The 21,408-nt window shown below is 50.2% G+C and overlaps 8 protein-coding genes across 8 annotated transcripts; 5 read left to right on the forward strand and 3 right to left on the reverse strand.

Annotated features, from left to right (window-relative positions):
• Window positions 1-852: 852 nt before the first annotated feature.
• Window positions 853-2,016, forward strand: GIQ15_03839 (uncharacterized protein; the record flags this gene model as incomplete). The annotated part of the gene is made up of 1 exon (XM_033551256.1): window positions 853-2,016. The coding sequence occupies one exon, from the start codon at window positions 853-855 to the stop codon at window positions 2,014-2,016; it is 1,164 nt and encodes a 387-aa protein (XP_033404986.1).
• Window positions 2,017-2,396: 380 nt separating this feature from the next.
• GIQ15_03840 (uncharacterized protein) lies at window positions 2,397-3,719 on the reverse strand (the record flags this gene model as incomplete). The annotated part of the gene is made up of 1 exon (XM_033551257.1): window positions 2,397-3,719. The coding sequence occupies one exon, from the start codon at window positions 3,717-3,719 to the stop codon at window positions 2,397-2,399; it is 1,323 nt and encodes a 440-aa protein (XP_033404987.1).
• Window positions 3,720-4,967: 1,248 nt separating this feature from the next.
• Window positions 4,968-6,311, forward strand: GIQ15_03841 (uncharacterized protein; the record flags this gene model as incomplete). Its single annotated transcript, XM_033551258.1, has 2 exons — window positions 4,968-5,630; window positions 5,685-6,311. 2 exons carry the CDS (start codon window positions 4,968-4,970, stop codon window positions 6,309-6,311), a joined length of 1,290 nt encoding a protein of 429 aa, XP_033404988.1.
• A 4,309-nt stretch (window positions 6,312-10,620) lies between these two features.
• Window positions 10,621-13,991, forward strand: GIQ15_03842 (uncharacterized protein; the record flags this gene model as incomplete). Its single annotated transcript, XM_033551259.1, has 4 exons — window positions 10,621-10,978; window positions 11,062-11,274; window positions 11,365-13,558; window positions 13,940-13,991. 4 exons carry the CDS (start codon window positions 10,621-10,623, stop codon window positions 13,989-13,991), a joined length of 2,817 nt encoding a protein of 938 aa, XP_033404989.1.
• Window positions 13,992-14,434: 443 nt separating this feature from the next.
• Window positions 14,435-15,314, reverse strand: GIQ15_03843 (O-methyltransferase MdmC; the record flags this gene model as incomplete). Its single annotated transcript, XM_033551260.1, has 3 exons — window positions 14,435-14,798; window positions 14,861-15,038; window positions 15,101-15,314. The coding sequence occupies 3 exons, from the start codon at window positions 15,312-15,314 to the stop codon at window positions 14,435-14,437; spliced, it is 756 nt and encodes a 251-aa protein (XP_033404990.1).
• A 982-nt stretch (window positions 15,315-16,296) lies between these two features.
• GIQ15_03844 (uncharacterized protein) lies at window positions 16,297-16,900 on the reverse strand (the record flags this gene model as incomplete). The annotated part of the gene is made up of 2 exons (XM_033551261.1): window positions 16,297-16,629; window positions 16,841-16,900. 2 exons carry the CDS (start codon window positions 16,898-16,900, stop codon window positions 16,297-16,299), a joined length of 393 nt encoding a protein of 130 aa, XP_033404991.1.
• Window positions 16,901-18,778: 1,878 nt separating this feature from the next.
• GIQ15_03845 (uncharacterized protein) lies at window positions 18,779-19,719 on the forward strand (the record flags this gene model as incomplete). The annotated part of the gene is made up of 2 exons (XM_033551262.1): window positions 18,779-18,880; window positions 18,934-19,719. 2 exons carry the CDS (start codon window positions 18,779-18,781, stop codon window positions 19,717-19,719), a joined length of 888 nt encoding a protein of 295 aa, XP_033404992.1.
• A 1,014-nt stretch (window positions 19,720-20,733) lies between these two features.
• Window positions 20,734-21,324, forward strand: GIQ15_03846 (uncharacterized protein; the record flags this gene model as incomplete). Its single annotated transcript, XM_033551263.1, has 1 exon — window positions 20,734-21,324. One exon carries the CDS (start codon window positions 20,734-20,736, stop codon window positions 21,322-21,324), a length of 591 nt encoding a protein of 196 aa, XP_033404993.1.
• Between the last annotated feature and the right edge of the window lie 84 nt (window positions 21,325-21,408).

Here is a 21,408-nt window from a genome sequence, read left to right on the forward strand (position 1 = left end):
GCGGTGAGGAAAAAGCAAGGTGAGGATATGGGTTCATGCTGCCTGGCACGAGCATAGTGTTCATTTTGGCGCGCGGTCGAACGTCAGGTCTCGGCCGTGGCCTGGCTGAGATCTGCCGTTGCTGTGTATCCGATGGCGGCCAGATACCCAGGACGGAGCGTAGTTGGACTTCTATATATGTTCGTCTTGAACAGTTGCTTCTTCCCTTGAACTCGCTCTTGATTATGTAATCAACAACCTCACTCCGGCTTAACTTCAACATCAACATCGACTTGAACATCGACGTCGACATGCAGCGTGGAAATGCATCTAACTCACGAGTCATCATGGTAGATGACTTACTCTTCATATTGATACCCAGCTTATACATGCAGATATACCCGAATGTCACTCCTGATATGTTCTACCTATGCTCTATGGGTTCAAGCCGCCCAGGTGCTCCTATCCAACAGTCGTTCTGCTCAGGGTATACTGTCCAGGTGAACAAGATAAGGGCAGTTTTAGCAGGTCTTAATAGTGGTACACGTTAAGATGATTGTCCCATCAACTATGTTGACAGGACAGACGCCAGACACAATATGCCATCACAGCACAACACAAACCTATCTTCAAGACGCTAATGGTGACTGTTCCTGCTTTGTGTCCTTGCTAGATAAAGGGAAACGCCGAGATAGTCACTGAACTACTCAGATTCACTGTCCCCGCCTGTCTCACAATGTTTATATCTATCACCCAGCATCTTTCTTCGTCTCCCTCCAACCTCCAACCCAGACGGACAGCCTCGTTAACGTCCATATACCTCCAGAAATACAGCCAGTCTCTTGCAGTGTCCGTTTCTCAAGGCCTTTCCAGATGTGTAACGCGTTCTTGATACTGTTCAAATGCGGGCACGTCGACTACGCCGAAGGTGTCCCGTGTCTCGACCCGAGCTGCGCAGCGCGTCAGAGCCAATACTCGAGCCAACAGGTCTGTCGTTACTGCATTAACGACGTGTCTTCAGATTTTCTTTACGCGAACGTGGACCATACCGCTGCCCTCCAAGAACTATTGTTCGAGCAGAACTTTGACGTCGAAATGATTGACCCGGAAATTTATAGGGGGTTTGCAGGAGTCGACGAGCTGAGCGTCTCGTTCGACCAGCCGGAAGATCGCTACTCGGGTCGTGATTATAACGACTACCATGAATTTCCAACAGAGCTGGATAGCGGCATCCATGAACTGCAGATGATCGAGCCCCCGGCCCAGAATTCTTACATCTACCCATCCCCAATCACTTCGGTATTCGATTGGGATCAGTTGAAAGAAGCCCACGAGCATCCAGGCTACGAAGACTATGTTCCCAGCCCGGACGAAGAAGATATTCGTGGCACTCCTAGAGACGTCACCACAACTTCCGCCTCGTCTATTTACTCTAGAGATAGCGACATGCTCGGTGATTACACCACGCCTTCCCCGCCATGCACGCCACATAGACGTAGAATATCCATGTCTAGCCCCGGCACCTCTTGCAGCCCACCACTAGCTCCTAAGCGCTTCGATCTGCGAGAACTCAGCCCTACACCCGGCACACGCGGTCACGAGTCGTTTTTGGACGCGGCATCCGCGATTTTGGATCTTCCATTATCATGGCGCGAGAATGAGACCTTGCGAGAATTCTTGGACGGAGGAGAAGCTGGAATTGGCGCGGACGAGGACGACGACGAGGATGATGATGGCGAAAGCGACATTGACTATACAACCCCCCAATATACGAAAATGCGCCAGCCAGATTTCTTACGCAGTGATTATGCCGACTTTCCGCCTCTTGATGGTCTGGGAACGCGTTCTTTGGTGACAATGTCGACTGGTGGCTATACCAAACTTGGTGCCCCTGAGTCCTTAGCGGAGGGATCTACGCCTGTCGATACGGAGGATGACGACGCCAGCATGCCCAGAGCCATTACCGGACCTTCTTCCGGCGTCAATGTTGGACCCTTTGCTCTTGGCCCATCGGAGGTCATGTCATCCGACGCCTAGCTGCATGCTGCCTCGATCCCAATACTAAGCCTACCATGTTGATCATTCGACGAGGATGGCTTATACCTCGATGACCTGTAGTTTTCTACTCCTGTTTTTTCTATTATCATGTTGTATACTATTGCCGCGGCTATGTTTTGCTTGTTTTACTTGTTTTGCCATCTGACGGGCGCAGGGATGAATGCGATAAGGAGGCCAACTAATAATGTATCATTGTTTGATAGGATAAGAGAATGGAAATGGGAATACAATGGCGCTTTGATACTTTTTATTTAAAAAAAAAAAAACATTGATTTAAGACCGCGTACTGTTTAAGGGAATAATGCATGATCTCGTTACGCAGTCCCTCGTCGTTACTTATCATTTCATAGGCTTCTCACTCAAGCCGTGTCATCTTGCTTCCCATCAAAGCCCGAATCGGCTCCCTCCCCTGCCATAGACATGTCATCATCTAGTCCCTCGAAAATCATAAACTTCTCGTTCTTCGCATCCGTCTCGTCGGGTACGATATTTCCATTCTGTACCTCGCAGTCCTTCAACACACAGTCACGACCAACCTTACTCCTGCGGCCAACGATGCATCCAACCAATTGACATCTTTCACCAATCACGGCGCCATCCATGAGCAAACATCGAGTGAGTCGCGCGCCCGATGCAATATGGCAGTTCGCTCCAATGACGGATTCCTTGATGATGCATTTTTCCTCGACCGTGACGTTCTCGGAAAGCAGACAGTCGGATTTAGTGATTGTACAGCGTTGCGCGATTCCAGGTGGATAGGCGATTTTACTCGTATGGGCCAAGGGTGAAATGGTGGTGTTGGGTGGGTGGGGGTCGTTGATGGCATCTAACTTTGCGAGACGGAGAGAGATGGAGAGGAGAAGGGCCGAATTGTCTACTCGTCGAATCAATGATGCGGAAGGCTGCGATGGAGCAATGTAGCCGAGGAGTGGGGGTGTGTTTATTTTCTCAGCAGTGGTTGCCGATGAGCTTTCGATATGATCGTCAGTCGAGTGGAGGTTACTCGATTGATTTGATGAAAGCATTTTAGACTGTATATCGAATGCGCGTGTTGACTTGGTCGTGCTCATGCTCATGAGGTCGATTTCCTCTTCAATCTGTCCGCTCGAGTGGCTATCGGTTTTGCCCTCTAGGTCTTTCTCCGAACAAAACAGGTCCTGGATGCCGAGTTTTGCGGCCAGGCCGTTCTGCCAGCCGGCCTTTGCCCACCAACCAAGCAGATCTTCACTGATGCTCTGGAACTTCTGATTCCTTTGGGCCATCTCCTTCACCCAGTACGGGAAGAAATAGATGTGTGCGTCACGATAGCCAGTCAGGATCTTGATTCGTCCATGTTTCTTTAACAGGGAGTAACGAATAAACAATGCCTTTTTCTCCTCGATAGAGTCCTTCAGCGTATCCATCGGCATGGTATATGCTACCTTCTGGAGCGCTGCACGGACAGAAATCGGCGCTGCGGGCGATCCGTGGGCAGCAGGGGCTTCGTCTCCGCTCAATGGAGTAGTTACTAAGAAGTCGGCAACCTCGTCTTTGATTTTCTCTTCAGTAGTAGGCAAGGGGTACCAGACACCAAGACCTCCCCTCCGTCCTCCCTTTTCTCCGCCAATTCCCAAAAGGCTAGATGAGCCAGGTAGCAAGGTAGCGCCTTCGGCAGTGCCATCAAGCGAGCCCTGGGTCATCATCCATGCTTCAAGCAGGGATTGTCCGGGCAGATCACATATTAAATCACATGGCAGAACAATGAAGTCTGTTTTTATACATGCTTGAACCTCCGGTAGTCGAAGGAGTTCTGCAGTTCCTGTCGTGAGAGAGAGATCGGCTGGTGCGAGGAGCGTTGGCGTTGGGAACTGAATAGATGTGAGATGGGGATTTTGAGAGAGAGCCGTCTTCAAGACCAATTGGCTGGTAGACGGCGTGATGAGTGTTATATCTGCACCGACGGTAAGTATGCAACGTGGAGTATGGGCGCGGTACGAATCAAACAATTTACAATTAACGATACATAGTGTACACGGTAGCAAACGCATTAAGGAAATAGAACGCTATCAAGGGATATGCTGGCAAAATCTAACAAACAGCATAAATGTTTTATACATATCAAGGGTGGAAGGACCTACTGGTAATTCCTAATCGATAGCACCAGTCCATAGGGTACCACACCATGGGCCGATTTGCAACCGGCACCAAGGCCTTTGGGAATTCCTCGGGGATAGACGTAAATGTGTTCAGCGAGGCACCTGGTCCGCAGAGGATCAAGGCCTGAAAGCCCGTCAAGGGCAAGCCTAGATGTGGCATGATAAGAGCTCCTTTGGCGGGGTATATTTGGTGGTAATAGATATCTCGCTGACGGCGTGTTTCTCTTTTTCTCTTCTTCTCTTCTCCTTCCGACGGGTAGAGACTGCGCAGGGTATTCAGCCTAGAGGGTATTCTCCAGTGAAGCCGTTATACAGTGAAGTCGGGTCTCCCGATGGACGTAGCACTGAGTCTTTGCCTTGATATTGGCGATGGTTGATGCGGGATGGATGAGGCTGAGCTTGAATAGTCCATGTCTCGCTGCTTCTTCCGTCTATACGAAGACCGAGTCCATACTCCGTAGCTGTTCAGTCTGTGTCTATCATCAATGGTCAATGTGTCGTCTCTGTCTTCTCTCTGTTCTGTTCTCTTGACTCACTGTGGTTCTTTTTCTTTTCTTTTTTTGTCAAAAAAGTGTCTGCTTACATAACCCACCAGCCACATGTTTTTATCCGCTTAGTCAGCATATCCCGAGGTTGAACTTCGCCCCTTTGGAGTATGAGATCTTGGACCTTCGACTCTGTTTACTTGTTTACTTGTTTACGACCTGGTTACGACCTGTTTACGACCTGTCGACGAAGAGACCGCGATGCTTAGGAGGAACAGCTAGCTTCACGAGTTAAAGACCTCGACGCCACATGTCAGATTACAACCGCCGGCGCACCTCTGGCTCTGGAGGACGGTCGGCCCTGGGGTACTGGGTGCCGCTGGTGATCACTGTTGGAGTTGCGACAGCCGGACTCGCTGCCTGGATCTGGAGCGAGCGCCAGGGCGACGATGACGACGAAGGGCTAGGCTACCACGATGGCAACTCTCCCATCACGATGGAGCCGGGGACTGGGGATGCGTACTCGAGGGGTGTCACGACAGCCACCGATGGCGGCGCGCGAGCGGACGACGGGAGTGTGATATCTCGCGTCCAGGGAGCCTGGCGTCGGACTCCAAGTCCCAAGCAGTTCTTTGACGGGGCCAGCAGATCGGTCGTGGCCGGAGTCACTGCTGCGGGTGCCGTGGTGGGAGGCGCATTGTCGTCCATCCGCGAGGAGGGTAGAGGCGACTATGACGACGATCCGCAGCAGCATCAGCAGTCAAGACGAAATGGCGAGACGGCCCGGACTCAACGAGCGCCAGATGCGTCGCAGGGATACACTCAGACCCAGACTATTCCTGGCGCATTACCGACCGACATTGCGCCTGCTGCTAAGCAACGTCAAGGAGCGAAGAGAGTTAAGACAGTGGCCATCGTGGTGTCCTCTGTTTTGCCCGCCTCGGACATCGATGAACAGATCTCGGGCCATGCTGTATGTTCATCATATGCCTACATCTCATCACACGCTCGCTAACATTTTCTACAGTCGATTCTAGCGCACCTACCTGAGTATATCGAACCGGAAACCTCTCGAATCTTCGTCCTTATATACGCGCCGGGGGTGCAGCCTTCTGCTGCTACGATCGGTTCCAGACAGCCCTTGTCAATTACATCTTCCTACTCCAACATTGCTTCCGAAGAGGGAACTGGTGCAGACACAAGCGAACTCGGGCCCTTGACCAACATTGACCCCCACCCAACAACTTCAGACGAATCCCAGCAGCCTTCCTCCCTTTACCGTACCCTTTACGGTCAGGCACAGGCACTTGTCGATGATGAAAATATGATCATGCCCTTTAGTACTCCTGCTGGCCACGTGCATATCCTTCGCCATCTCTCCCCAGAGGTTGTCTATATCCAGGAGAGCCTTACCGGTGATGACGGAGAGAGCGTCACCCAGATCTCAGGATGGGTGCGTGAGGTCGTTGTCGTCATCGGTGACGAGGGCGGACGAGGTGGCCTGGTGGACAGTGACGACGAGTCTACCACTGCAGACAAGGGAGAGCGGTGGTGGCAGAAGGAAGGGGTCACTGGTATCGGTAAACGAATCACCGTTGTGGATGGAGTCAGAATTGGTGAAGAGTGGAAACGACGAGTTTGCGGCCACGAATGATTCCACTACGATGAACAACGGTGGTGATCTCTTCTCTCGGTTTTGCGGCGTTCCCCTTTTGCGGTATATTACTTTGACTTTATGATTTTTTTTTAATACTTGGTCGGGACAACCCCCGAAGAGCTCTCCCAATTTGCTCCGGCCGCAAATGAGCTAGGCATATACAGTATGTGCTCAAGCAGGCTACCCGGTGAGGCATGGAGAGTCTCTCTGTATGCGTTTAGCAGCTATCTACTAGCGATATATTTATAAATAATTGGTTTAATGATCAAATGCTTGACTCCCACGCCACACCCAATTCAAGTATCAATTCCTTCGCCGGGTACTTGCATCTACTCTAACATGGCTTCCATACTGTCTTTTTTCAATGCCTGGAGGTCAGGGTGATACTATAATCAGCTACACTTCTGTGCGTCGACCTCAAGGGAGTTCACGAACTATCTCCTCTACGGACTTCCATTAACTCGGTGGCTAATATGACACTATTGACTGAACTTATAGGCAAATGAAAATCTATATTGAATCACCGTGTACTGCAGCTCCGGCCTGCCCGAGTGACTTATGCAAAGCTGGCTAATAATACATATGCCCCACGGATATACAATACATAAAAGGGACGCCCAGCTCCAAGTGTGATCCCAAAAATGAAAGAAAACGAATCACTTCCTCCAATAACAGATTAAGCCAAGCCTGAGGTTGCGGGTTTCGCTGGAGCTGCGATTGCACAGATTTGGTCAACGAACGGGAGCGTCAGCTGGCCCTTTGAAAGCTCTTCGTAGCACTTGCAAGCCTGAAAACGGTGAATAAAATGATTAGCATCTTTGGACTGGGTATATACATCTGATATACATAAGATATCAGACTGCTTGGTACAATAAAAGGGGGGAAATACCGTTGGAGCGTTAGTGCCAGCGCAGATAAGAGTTTGAATCAAATCACCCTTTGCGATGCATGAGGCAACGGCAGTGGCCAATTTCTCACAGTCGACTGCGGAGCCAGGGATGGGAAGGCCAGGGAGACCGGGCAAGGCAGATCCAGGAGTGCTTGGGGTGCTGAGAGAACTGGGGATGCCCGAGACAGTAGGAGAGCCAGGGAGTTGTCTTGCCCTGGCTGAACTGCCTGCTGGGACAACAATGGCAACGCTGGCCATGAGGGCAGAGAGTAAAGCAGCCTTGAATTGCATCTTGACGGTTTTTCCGGAGTTATATGGATTTCGAATATTCTTCGAGGGGTTCGGAGAGCTGGAGAGCTGGAGTTTGGAGTTTGGAGTCTGGGCTGTCTGAATGGGATAGAGGACTGAAAAGAAGACGAAAGTCCAGGAAGACGACGGCCTTTTATGTCTTTCCTTCACTCGCCATCTTCATGCTCGCCATCCTCTGGCCCAGATCCACGAGCCTCCATTTTACGTCTCCCTCTGGGTCGGAACTCGTCTCCCCATGAGGCCAACCGCCGCGATACAACCAGAACCAGCTCTCACCCTCCAGGCTTTGCCCGCTATATCTCTCATCTTTGATATATCTCTCATCTCTGACTCCACATATTGGTAGAACGGTGGACAGTTCACATGTTTGGCATTTGACAGCCGGTGGACATGGCAGATATCCAGATCGCCGTTGTTCCTGAGTCTGGTAAACCATCCCGAGGCCATGCGTAGATATACCAGGCCTATTGGCCCGACCAGGAATTTCCCGACAGTTTCAACTCTGGAGCCATGGTTGGCAGATCGCATCAGCCTTCGTTGCCGCGGATGCCATTTGGCGGTTATGTGGAAGCCAGCGGATTTTTGATAGCGGATTGAGTTTGCGCGGCAAAAAGGGGGCAAACCCAAGCATCTATCCATGGATGAACAGATATCCCCCGCGATCACGGCTGATTTCTTCGGCTGAAACCCGCCAGCTAGTATAAGCGTCTTGAGGGGCCGCAGACGGAAAAATCCGTGCCATGCTTGCAAGCCGATAACTAGCTTATCCACCTAGACCTCGACGGTCAAAAGATACAGAGGCAGTCCCTATCTCTCGCCATCCTTGGTAGGGTAAAAGTATCCCATTATCCTGTTTCTGGCCGGCTCTAGAGAGAAAAATCGAGGTGACCCATACTGTCTTGAGGAATACCGGTGCTCCCTCCTGTCGGATTCCATGTGATATCTCGATATAGGTGATAGCTGGAGACACCAGACTTCTCATGACTTCTCATGACCTATGGAAAGCGTGGAGGCACATTCATCTACTGCTCACTGTCACCAACGCTCTTAACTAGTTCCCGAGGAACGATTCTCATGTGGTTCGTCAGCCCACTGATCGGCCGCTTCTCCTCTTCTCGGTTTAAACACTCGATTCGGGCCTAGAGAACATTGATCATCTTATGCTTTCGGCTTTGCATTCCCCACGATATTCGATGTTGGGTGGCGATGGTTTGCCCGGTAGTCGTGATTCTGGATGCTAATATCTCGCATCCTTGTACGATATTACAGGATTCTCGGCTATATTTATGGTTTAAGCCAAATAGCTGTCCAAGCTTATATTTACAATCGACTAGTAGGGCAATGTTAGTATTTATAACTCTAGCAATTTTATAATAACCAGGTAGTATTGGTTCTTGACCCTCAATAGGCCTTGTATTGCAATATACAGCATTGCACAACCGGTCAATATGTCTAGGTTCACTATTTGCCCCTATGAGGACTCGAATTCGCGGAATAGCCACTACCAGAACAACCACTAGGTTAGTTACGCGCCTATACCGTGAAACAGCGGCATATATATTACGGGGGAGCGGTGTATTTCAAAACTCGATTACAGCCAGCTGTCTCGTTCAACCTTAGCATTATTCGCCATCTATTTCCAAAGCATCTCCCCCTCTTTCTCATAGTCGCAGGCCGTGCATTTCCCGCATCTCGGGTGTTTAATAGTCGCAATGCATTTGGAATTTTGCTTTTGCTTATTGCATGTGTCACTGCCTGGCGTCTTTCATTTGATATTTTTGGTCGTTTCTTCAGTGTTGGGGCTGATGCATGAGTATTTTTATGGAGTTTGCATTCTTGTAGACACATTGTTGGCTGTGGATGTACTCCGATAAGCATACATTTGGGTTAGACTTATCAAATGGAGCCAGCGACTTTCGGAAAGACAAGTGTTTGTCCCCATTCGACCGGATCATCAATGGGTGCGATGGCAACGATGACAACAACCCAATGAACTAGAAGCTTGGATGGGAGTGGATCAATACATATGAGGTTAATATTAAGCGTGGGGATAGACCATGACCGCTAATCAAGAAGCCGTATCGACGGTGTGACGGTTGATACAAGGTCATTTTCTCCGATTACACGCTTCGAGAAGCCGGTTGGTCCACCTATGATTCAGGGGAGCAGACCATCGTACGCGGTGCGAAGGGCTGTTTCGGATTGGGAATAACCAGATTCAGGTTCAACTACTTTGATGAGCCGGACGAGGACGGTATGGAATGGCATTTAACCTTCCACACTCCTATGTGGGTTAGGGCAAGATGCTTTACAAACAATAAGGTGGCGTATGCTTCAGGCGGGTTCACTGATGGATGCCGGGGCAATGACTAGGCTGGGATCAGAATGAGTCGTGTTCGTTTGCATGTTGATAGAACTAGAGTGAAGTGTGACTTTTGATTGGTATCCTCTAAGAAAATAAGTACTCCATATTCATGGCTTCAGCTATTTCAAATGGCATCATATAGATTGGTATAGGCCATGTAGACGTGTACCGTTGTCATTCTCAAACCGAGGATAAATCTGGCGATGGTGTCCTAGGATTTGGAAACGCCATGCAAGTGTATCGCCCCACGTTTGACAAGCATACCCATCCCTGTCAGGACGGGCGATAGACGCAAACACGAGCGCTAGACGTGTGCTCAAGATATACATGTTCGTTGTTGTATAGAGAAAAGAGTCGAGGTCTCTTTTAAGTCGTCCTGCTTACTAAGTGATATCAGGTGACTATGACTAAGCATCAAAAGCAACGTCCAGGAAGAGCGAAGATAGAGAGATCCATGACTTTAAATGACTTCATCCCGACCGGCCTCGTCGACACGCCATCAGCGCTACCTCAGTGCTATCGTCGTCTGCGTCTCTGGACAGCTTGCTTCCGCACCCTGACGCCGGTTTATCCGCTAGTCATCCCGCGACCGGCGTCTCTCGCCAGCGCTGTGTCCCCTCATGTCCGGCATACCAGCCGAGCATCCAGTTCCTAGTGTATCGGGCGTGTTTCTAGCTGCTCCATAGCACTCACTCACGCCTTTCCTGTATCTGGAGGTAGGCGGTACGCTGCCAGCAGAGGCTATGGCTACTGCTGTTTCGACCAAGCCCATGGCGCACCCGGGCAAGATGAAGCGACCCCCTCCCCCAACATTCGTGCAATCTGGCGCCAACGGTGCCAGGCCGTCGCAAACCTCCTCATCGCCTGTTCCTACTCCCGCGAACCGGCTGTCGGGCTTCAGGCAATTCGGGAATTTCTCATCTTCCTCCGGTACTGCCGCGAACGGCGCCAATGGTCGAGCAGTGGCGAGAGTCAACGGAGAAGCATCGCAGAGACCACTGGACCCTTCTTCACGGCTACAACGTCCGTCGACCAGGCGTCACGCTATGGGTAACAATGCTGCTGACAGCCGGGGGACGAAGAGACTTGCGGAGCCATATGGTGGGCTGCCCGACCCTTTTCTGGGCCCTTTCTTTATTGCGCATTCTGTTACAGTTACTAACCGGGGCCCTGGTTGATTCTAGTCAAAACAACCTCCTATATCCTGAAGAAATTCGCAAAATTTCCGCCGTCATTGACCATGCATCTTCACCCAACCCACTTTCGGTTTGATAAGCAGGATGGGAGCTTTCCTTATAATTCAGAGATGAAGGTTGTCATAGAGCATCTCAAGGACGGCACAGTGCCTCATGATATGATGGAGGAGCTCATCATGGGGAATGTGCGGTTTTATGATGGTAAGAATGCTGACTTTGCGGTCTTTTACATATATACATATATATTCAGTTATCTACGGCCACAGCTCATCAACTAACACGCCGATTTAGGTTGTTTAATTGTTCGAGTTGTTGACCATAGGTCTCCTTCTGCTGAACCTACGCCTGTCACGAAAGCATCGACTGGGCAGAAACTTATCCCGTTTTCCATCCATAACTACAACGAGCACATGACCCCTTCTTCATACGTTCCGTACCCTAAGCGAACCCAAATCAATGCCAACACCGGAAGTTCGCAAGCTACCTCAGGTGACCAGGCCTCTCAAGCTACATCCTCCTCAGAACAATCGGAATTTCCAGATGTGAATAAGGCTAAGGCGAAGCAGCCGCCTACCGAAGAAGCCAGCAATGGAACGGCTGCCGGACCTAAGGTTTTCACCACAGTCTTACACCCTACGCCGCGCTCCCTACAGGCCGAACTTACCCTTCTATCAATGATTCCTGATTCTCGAGCTCCGCCACGCCGACAATCTCAAGGGTTCAATACTTCACGGACTTCCACTTCTACCTCCCTTACCCAACCTTCTACCCCACTCTCCGCAGTTGCCCCTCCCATAGATCGTGGACATCCTGCCAAACGACAAAAGATGCTTGTTGAACCCCATGAACTCCCGGAAGTTGAGTCTAAATTGATTCATGCTACCGCACCCCCGCTATATCTCGAGCCAGTCTCCAGCTTGGAGGCTAGTCAGAATCTGCTGAAACTCTTAGACTCGCCATTGCACTGCCACAAACCACCTTCGCCAAAGACCAGGAGACGTACAGTGGCCGAACTTGCAGCTGACGAAGCATTGGCTGCGGCAGAGGAACGATTCATGTTGATCATGGATGAACGCCTTGAACCAGCCACTTCAGGGGGAGCAAATGCAGCTAAATCAGCAGTTGCTGACGGGGACGGCGGTGCTGCTCCGTTTGAGCCTAGATTCTCAAGATTCAAAACATTGGAAAATATCCGTAGCCAGCACGAAGAAAGGGCTAGAAGGGAACATGAGCGGAAACTACAGCAAGATCTTGTCAAGCGGCAGCAACAGGAGGCAGAGCGAGAGAAACGCCGACAGTTTGAGCAGCGCCAAGCAGAAGACCAGGCCCGAGAGGACGCTCGCAGGCAATTATTTGCCCAGCAGGCTGCTCAATCGCAGGCTCATTCTCAGGTCCATTCTCAGGCTCAGGCTCAGGCTCAGGCTCAGGCACAGGCTCAGGCACAGGCTCAAGCTCAAGCTCAAGCTCAAGCGCAGGCTCAAGCACACGCCCATGCACAGGCTCAGGCAGCACAGTCTCAACTTATTGCTTCTCACAATATTCGACCAACCTCCCAAGGGAATTCAGGCATCCCGGTCACTCTTCAGCAGCAGCATATCATATCCGCATCGCAAGCACCTCACTCTTCGCCTATTGTGCGAAATCTAACCCCACACGCCTCATCCCCACATCTCATGAATCAAGGTGTGCCGATGGCCATTACCAGTTCCGCGCAAGGTGCCGGAAGCCCCCTGGCAGTCTCGTCAAGCATGCAACATGGCCATCCTACAGCTATGGGCCATCCCATGGCACCCACCCGTAGCCAGCAGAGTCATAGCGCCCACGGGACACCACAAATGGCCCATGGAACCCCTGTAATGCATGGAACTCCAGTTATGCGCAATCTTACGCCTACTCAACGGATGCCTCACCCTAGCCCTGACGTTTCTACGATGGCCCAAACTCCAGTTATGACCCAGGCTATGGTTAATCCCCCCATGAATGGTGGGATGATGACACCTCAAATGATACAGCAAAGACAGAACGCACTGGCAGCGCAGCGGAATCTTACAAACCAACAGTTAGCACAACAGCAAATGTCTCAATTCCAGGCCAGCACTCTCGCACAGCAGAATATGCATCCACAGCAAATTATGCAGAGCCAGCAGCAACAGCAGCACCAAACCGCCCAGATGCAAAACGCCTATCAATCGAGTCTCATCCAGTCACAGCTAGCCCAAATGCAGGCCGCGCAACAGGGCCAGCAAAGGCCAATGTCCCAATTGACACAGCAACAAATGATGGCAGCCGCCGCCGCCGCAGCTAATGGCCAGAACCGTCAAAAAATGGCCGTAAGCCAGCAGTACAAACAATTGTACGAGTTTCACCTTACTCGACTACAAGGCGAGATGGCTCAGAGGGTCATGCCCCAGTACGGCCCACCCCCAAATTATCCGCCTCATATCAAGGCCCAATATTACGGTGGACTAGGCAAGGTGGCTCAACAGTATGTAAACGACATCATGCACAAGGATGCTGAGTCCGGGAAATCCCGTGCTGCTTCACAGATGGCTATCGCTAGAGCTCACGCTTTTCAACAGCAACAACAACGCCAGCAGCAGCAGCAGCAGCAACAGCAACAGCGAAACAATATATCATGAATATTGATAACATGTACTTTATGTCGTTTATACGAACTCTTCCTTTCTTTTACCCGGAGCCAGGCTTTTTTTTCTTTCTTTCTTGCGACCTCATTATGGATATTGCGACTCGGGGGTTCCTTTTTTTCAGGTTTTCTTGAGCTTAAATCCCCCTTGTAACGTTTACGATTCCCTATTTTCTCTCGTCCAGTTACCTTTACCTGCCGATGGGAGACTATATAATGCAGGCCCCCTTTCCAACCAGTCTCCATTCCCACGAAGAATTTAAACGCGAGTTAACCCATGTATACGATTTGGGCCATTTGGGGAAATGCTGGCGAGGGTGTTTTTGCCTTTTTCTTCTTTTTTTTTTGAATTTCCTCTTCCCTGCATAGCCTGGCCTACCTTGTTTCAGGCTGTTCATTTGTCGCGCCTGGTACACTTCGTTCAACTATTGTTTCTCTCGATATCTCCAACCTGTCTACTACTAATCAGTTCTCAATGGTGTTTGCATGCGGTGCTCTTTAGGATTTTCCGGTGGGGGGGTACAGGCGGTTTGTTTTATGGTGTTAATGATGTGCTTTAAATAGGTATATGGGGGGGGGTTCTCTAATACAATTATAATCGCCTTAATATTCTTTTAAAGTAATTTTCTACACTAAACACCTCGCTTGCTGGTAACCTTAATTAAGCATTGAATTAACTTGCAGCTATACTGTAAGTCGCTAGACGATAGGCTAAGGTTAATCGAGAAGTCGAGAAATGTTGATGCCATCCCACAGCGGACAGAGCCAGTTTTCCAGCCGGTCTGCCTCAGTGACCATCTCGTTATACCTCCGCAGGGTCTTGATATCATCCGACTTCCAATACTCACTGCGGCGAGGGCCAAAGTCGAATTGGCGCCACGGGTTGTCTTCGCTATCATCCGCCACGAAGCTGCATCTCAGAGTGTTGTCGCCGATAATCAGACCTCCAGGGCGGAGAAGACGATTCTGAGACCCGGGCAGAGACGACTCGAGAATCGACTTGAGGTATTCTGGGTATCCAGACTTCTGGGCATCGATGAAGATCATGTCGTATGGCGCCGTGGGAGAAAGCGCGGGGAGACTGGGGTAGGCTGGTATATTAGAAACGCCGCAGTGTATAGTTGTTTTATCACGGTGACATACGTCTTGAGAGCATCACCCACGATCACCTCTACGTTCTTCACGCCGTACTTCTTAAAGGCCTCTTCAGCCAGATTGGCGAACGACGGGTCAAACTCCAGCCCGGTAACCCTACCTTCAGGGCCAACGGCGTGGCTCCAGACCAAGCTGGACAGACCGACGTAGACGCCAACTTCGAGAACTTGAACAGCCCGTCAGTACATGCGTTTCTCTATAATTCGTCACTTGGGGGGGTTAGCTCACTTCTCTTAGCGCCTAATGTCTTTGCGAGAAACGACATTGCCTGTGCCTGAGAGGTAGACACCATGTAGTTTGCGGTCTCTGGCATCGTGTCGCAGACGTATCCATGGTATTCAACAATATGCCGTGGGATGCCCGTCGTATGTTCTTGGGCGTAGGCGCCTACGCGCGCTCCAACCCGCTCGTTCGGATAGAGAATTGGTGTATCCTCCTTCATGTTTATTCCAGGGCCGGCAGCGAACTCGTAGAGCGATGGGTCTGTTTTGGATAGAAGTTGCGGGTGTTTTTTGGCTATTATAAATATAACTCTTTATCCCACCTCTTGTGGGGCATGTATATCAGGGCTTAAATCCATGGCAAACCAGGTCCTTAGCTGTGAGGATATGTAGGCTGCTGTCTGGCCTTCCTCTAGCCTGGTTTACTGGTATATAGCTCACTGGATATTGTCTTCTAGCCGTGGCCGGAGTATATATCTGAAGCTCCATCCAGGGTCGCTTCGTCGACGTCTTGATGATGTAGTAGGATATGTTCGACGGCTTGATCAGCCTGGAGAGAAGACGAGGAGCCGCTCATCCTGATATTTGGTGGTAGTTCTATTTCCGGCTCAAGAGCGTAGATAGAGCAGAACAGATGCTGGAGTGATCCATGGATGTAGAGGCCGTTGTCATGGTTATTCATCAAGCTCATCCTTGTCGCTCGCAGAGTCGGCTATACGAGAGTCAACTACAGTGCTTACTCTTCCATTGTATTCTCACTGTTGTCCAGCACCGAGTATCACATCTTGAGCTATATGCGACGTCGCACCACACTCTGCCCATCTTTAGTCCAGCGTTTACTAGATACGGGCCTAGGGTAAGCCCAAGGGCAGGCCCAAAGACAGCGTAAAGGTAGGGCCAGAGTAAGAAGTAATCTAGAGGAGACAGGGGTAAGTCGAGTACTATTAAGGGCCTGCTTTAACTATAGGTTTCTAATAACAGGGTGTGTGGTTAGCCGGAAGGGTATATACATTGTTATATACAGGGTATACTTTTGTAGTATAGAAATCTGTAGTATGCTTGGCCCAAGAAATTGAAACCGAATATAAACTAAACTGGGGGAGAGACTCGGTTCTGCCTCTTTATTATACACTCAGGCCCCCTTCTCTTTCTCTATCTTCTCTTCCTCCGACCGCTCCCGCCTGCACCGCACCGCTCTCTGCCTCATCTTGGCTGTCTGGTGCGGGCGGGGCGGCCTACTGGTGCTGGTGCTGTTGTTGTGGTTGGGGCGTAGGTTGTTAGAAGAGCATCAACCTGTATATCTGGGTCGTTGGATCGCGATGCCACTTTTTCTCGCTCCTCAAAGTCCTGGCCGGCATTGATGGCCAGGACCTTAAACTCCAGCAAGTTGGTGCATGGTTCTCTGCTGGTGTAGGCATAGTAAAACGAGGTACCGTAGTCGCCATACGTCTCCTGCCAGCGTCGCACATCGTCAGCCTGGCGCAACTCCACCTCTGTTTCTTCTTCCCTCTCTGGTGGTGGTGCGGCCTGGAACGGCTGGCAGGAGGGACAGCAAGGGGGGCGGTAGGGGCGGGCGGCGCTGCCGGCCTCAGTACGAGGGTGGTGGTGGGGCCGCGTTGGAGGCAGCGGCGGTATTCATTTTGAGATAATATAGATTCTCTCTATATATATCCAGTTAGCGGTGCCGTTCTATACTTCGTAGAGACTATATCAAGGTCTGTTAGGGATGTTTAGAGTGTATACTTACACTTGAAATATCTCTTTTGGCCAAGGGAGAAAGCGATAGCGAAGAAGAGGAGGAAAACATTTCTTTTGGTCGAGGGTGAAGAGAGAGAAAGAGGAAGAGAAAGAGGAAGAGAAAGAGGAAGAGGAAGAGAAAGAGGAAGAGGAAGAGAAAGAGAAAGAGGAAGAGGAAGAGAAAGAGAAAGAGGAAGAGAATAAAAGGGCGAGAGGCTGGGGGACAGGGCTAACCGCTTTAGGACTGTCCTGCCATTCACTTCTTTCCTGCTTGTCCTAGTTCATGTCCTTATGGATAAGACAAGTTTATATACGTAGGGATATGACAAGTCCATGTCCTAGGGATAGTTCATGTCTTGTTCAACCCATCCAGTTGATCATAAGATGCCTATACAACACTTGCTATATGTAGAAAGGAACAAGTAGAGATGTCGTTCATTATCTATATAGAACATGTCAATATAGAGATTTGTGGCGGTGTTTCTGACAGTTGGCTTGATCGCTGGTTACAGGCCCAAGTCCAACGTCCAACTAGGGTATCAGGGTATCGTGGTATCAGGGTATCTGCATAGCCAGGCTGGGGAGCCTCTGCTGGGTCGTCCGGAAGGGATGTCTCTTGGTATATCGAATCTTGACATGTAGCCTTGACACTCAAGACTGTGTTATGGCAGGTGATACGACGACCTCACTACGGTAGCTTCTAAAGCATCGCTGGCTTCCGCTTGAACAACAGAGAGACCTTTGGCTTGTTGCTCGATGAGGTTCTCGTTCTCTTTTAAGAAGCTTGCCGGAGCTATGTTTCCCCGACTCCGGCCTTACAGATGACGTCACAGTCCCTGACCTCCTTAAAACAGATAAACAAGTATACAAAGTCCATACCCACGACCTCTTCGCTGCCCAACCGCCCATACATAACTATATCCTTCAAACTGCGTCAGTGTACGGCCTCTGCGAGCTATATTTGACTATGAACGGCCTTTACAGCAGCCTTAAGTCTGCCTATGACTGGGTTTTTGGTTCACAAACTGAACATGGACCACAGAATAAAAATGGTCTAGCAAGCTTGGAAAAACGAGTACAGGCCAGCAGCAATGCCCTTCGCGTTATACTTATAATTGAAGAATTTCGGACCGGAATCGAAGATAGCAGATACCGTCTGCGTTCCCTTGTGCTTTGTATTATCCAAAACGTGTATCTGTCCCTGCGTTACGAACAAGGAGGGCTGGAGCCATACGAGTTTATTAATAAACAGTACAAGCACGTCTCATCCCCTGGAAAGCTCGAGACATTCAACAATATAGTGGACAGATGGGACAAGGCTGCGGTCGACAAGGAGTTTTCTTTCTGGACATACCAAGATACGGGAGAAATATGTCGGATGGCTCGATAAACAGGCTGTGGGCCTACTATCTATATGATACTGAAGCGCATGCCTTGAGTGTCACTCGAGGAATGCAGCAGTGGCTGGTTAAGAGACACGGGACCTGGAATATATGTTAAGCCAGTGCATTACTCGATGCTGTGCTATATAGGATATATAATGCTCTGATTTACCCGACTATATAATACAAGAGGTTTGCTTGGTGTTACGACTTTCCATTCACGTCTGGATGATACCATACCATTAATCTTGCCCTTGTACAGAGCGCAGGACAAGGAAGAGAAGAGAAGAAGAGAAGAAGAGATGAGAAGAAGAGATGAGGAGGACACGACGCGGAGAGGACTTACCTAAACGGGTAAGCGTGATCTGACACGCTGAGGTTCCTTTTCTTCCTCTTCTCTCTCTCTCTCTCTCTCTCTCTCTCTCTCTCTTCTCTTTTCTCTCCTCGCGTCCCTCAGCACTACGTTCCTCGCATCTTGATTTGAATAAAACATTATCTCAACTCTTGAGAACTACTCCTGATACGCCCCCGATAATCTCCTTATCCATCTCAAGATTTATCTCAAGATGGGTCCAGGAGCCAGCCCGTTTGTTTCCCCCCCCCCCCTCACCCAGACATACCACACGCGTATACCTATTCTAATCTCTTCTCGATTTCTAGAGCCGATCGTGAGCTGTTGACCAAATGGTTTAAGACCCGTGAGGTTGACAACTTGCGGCAGGCGGCATATCTGGGCCATAAAACCGTGACGACTATCCGGGAAGAGTCTCAACGGGTATTTGGTGAACTTTTCTTTGCAAGATCTTCCCCGGACCATGATCACGAAGGTGATAGCCAGGCACCTGAAGGGTCCGGCTTCCAGCAGTCTTGGGCAAGCCTAAGGAGAGATATACTCGAGAATCGACAGCAGATCTTCTGCATTGTGGCCCTTGTTGCATTCAGAGTAGTTTCCTCCTTCACAAGGAAGGCAGCCCTAGATCTGTATGGAAAGCAAGGTGCCTGGCTAATTCCCTACGTCCTTGGTGAGGTTATTTGCTGGTTTGGGTTGGCTTTAAAGCTCTATACAAAGCTATACCCGCAACACAGTGATACCTGGAAAGAAGCGCTGGCAGGGGTGAGCGCGATTATCGCCGCACTTACTGACTGTGCATCTTTGATGTACCTTGGAGGATTTGATACCCACAAGGTCTCTAACTGGGTATCGCTTGTGTTTAATCTCTTTAGTGAATCTGGCGTCCACATTGTGGATCTATGCCTACTCACCAAAGCCAAGCAAGAGACCCCGGTCCCTCCGGATCCCGAGAACCCCATGGCGAAGTGGCTGCTCGTTCCAGCGGAGTATAGGGCCTGGGCTTTAGACTCTCTCTCAGACGAGCTATTTCGCTATCTAGCTGAACAAAGCACAACGGGAAAGGCAAGCTCCGCCGTTTCATCGGCTGTGGCTTCTCCAGACCTTCGTGCGCGTTCTCGTAGGGTTTCCAGACCTGCTTCACGCGAGCTTGTTTAGACATGGTCAACATTGAAAAGTCACCAACATAGAGCAAAAAATATCCGCGATGACAAAGCGGGCTGAACACGGGGGGTATTTTCCGTTCTGGCAAGCTCCAAGAGCCATCCGTCGGTTATTATATGGCTGGTAAGCCCAGTAGGGCCAACCGCCAGTCATCACTAGCTACTCTGGTAAGCCCAGTAGGGCCAACCGTTAGTTAGTGATGGTCATCGCGACTCCATTCAACCGTGTTCAGCCCACCCCCCTTTTTTTTGTTGGCTGATGATCTGTGGCAGTCATCTGGTAGCGTATTGCTGGTGGCCGTTAACTCGGTTCTGCATACGTGTGGGTTCGAATCCTACAGTTAACAACAGCCACACAGGGGGATTTATATGGCCATTTGGCTGAATTCGTCAATTTGGCAATTTTGCCAACCAGATATTAAGGCTATCGCAACTGTCTTCCATACTCAAATATGCCCCTGAAACGGCCTCGCACCAACGCAGTTAGATATATGATAACGCTAGAGTCGCCGTGATGCGGATGCAAGGGACCATAAACGACTTGCGACAGACACAAAAACCAGCCTCGTCACACTTGGCGAACCTTCTTCTACATGGCATCTCGCGTTATCTGTTGATCCTCGGACATTGGCCTTTTTACGTTATTTACTGAAGAAACGGTTGAGCCGCCTTCAGATGGCGAGGATGAGTCAGAGGGCCGAGCCGGACAGGGGGCGGAGAGCGAAACGGGATTACGGAGTAGATGAAGGAAGAAGAGAAGAAAGAGACGAAAGAGAAGAATGAGTCTTAACTTCAGTCGAGCCATCCAACGCTCGTAACTTAATGTTATAAAAGGGATGTTAAAGCCTAAAGTCGTGATTATAAAAAGACACCCAATATATTGCCTGCTTGCTACAAGTTTGTTTGCAATATAAATATTCCCACCAGCTTCGGGTCTCTGTTGGAATCAGCATTTTCATCAGCGGTTTCATCAGCAGTTACATATATCGGTTAGATACCTCTACTCAGCATGCAGACCTCCAGGCTCGAGCTGGTCCGGCTGTCCAGCGGCCACCTTGAAGGATTCCACGCGATATGGTCAAACCCTCACGCCGCCCGCTGGAGCAGCAGAGGGCCCTGCAAGACGATAGAAGACAGCCGGGAATGGATGTCGGCCCTGCTGGTCGAGAACAGCCCCATGGCTGAAAAGTACGCTATCTTTCTTCGCTCCGACCTCCCTGCCTCTGAGCTGGAGGAGATCCAGCGAGACGCGCCAGACGACTCGCCCTTGCGGACCTGTGGGATGATCGGCTCCATGGGGAGCTGGAGCGCGGACCCAGTGCCAGAGCTGGGATATATCTTCCATCAGTCGGCGTGGGGACGCGGTTTTGCGACTGAAGCCCTGTCGGCGTTTCTGCAGGTTTTCTGGGCCAACAAGCCGCAGTTTGATACTCTCGAGGCGTATAGTGATCCGGAGAACATGGGCTCGGTCAAGGTCCTCGTCAAGTGCGGGTTTATCGAGGTCGAGAGGCAGAGTGGAAATTATGAGCTGCCGTGGATGACGCCCCCGAAGCGCGACCTCATACGATTCCGAGTGACGAGAAAACAGCCGCCGAATTAAAGAGCTAAACGAGCTAGGTCTGTGGACGGGTTTACTTTTATGTGCCAGGCGCGGGAGCGTTCATGTTCATGTTCATGTCCGTCT

This window comes from Arthroderma uncinatum (genome assembly GCF_011692745.1).
Source record: "Arthroderma uncinatum strain CBS 119779 chromosome Unknown scaffold3, whole genome shotgun sequence".
Classification (NCBI taxonomy): Eukaryota; Fungi; Ascomycota; class Eurotiomycetes; order Onygenales; family Arthrodermataceae; genus Arthroderma; species Arthroderma uncinatum.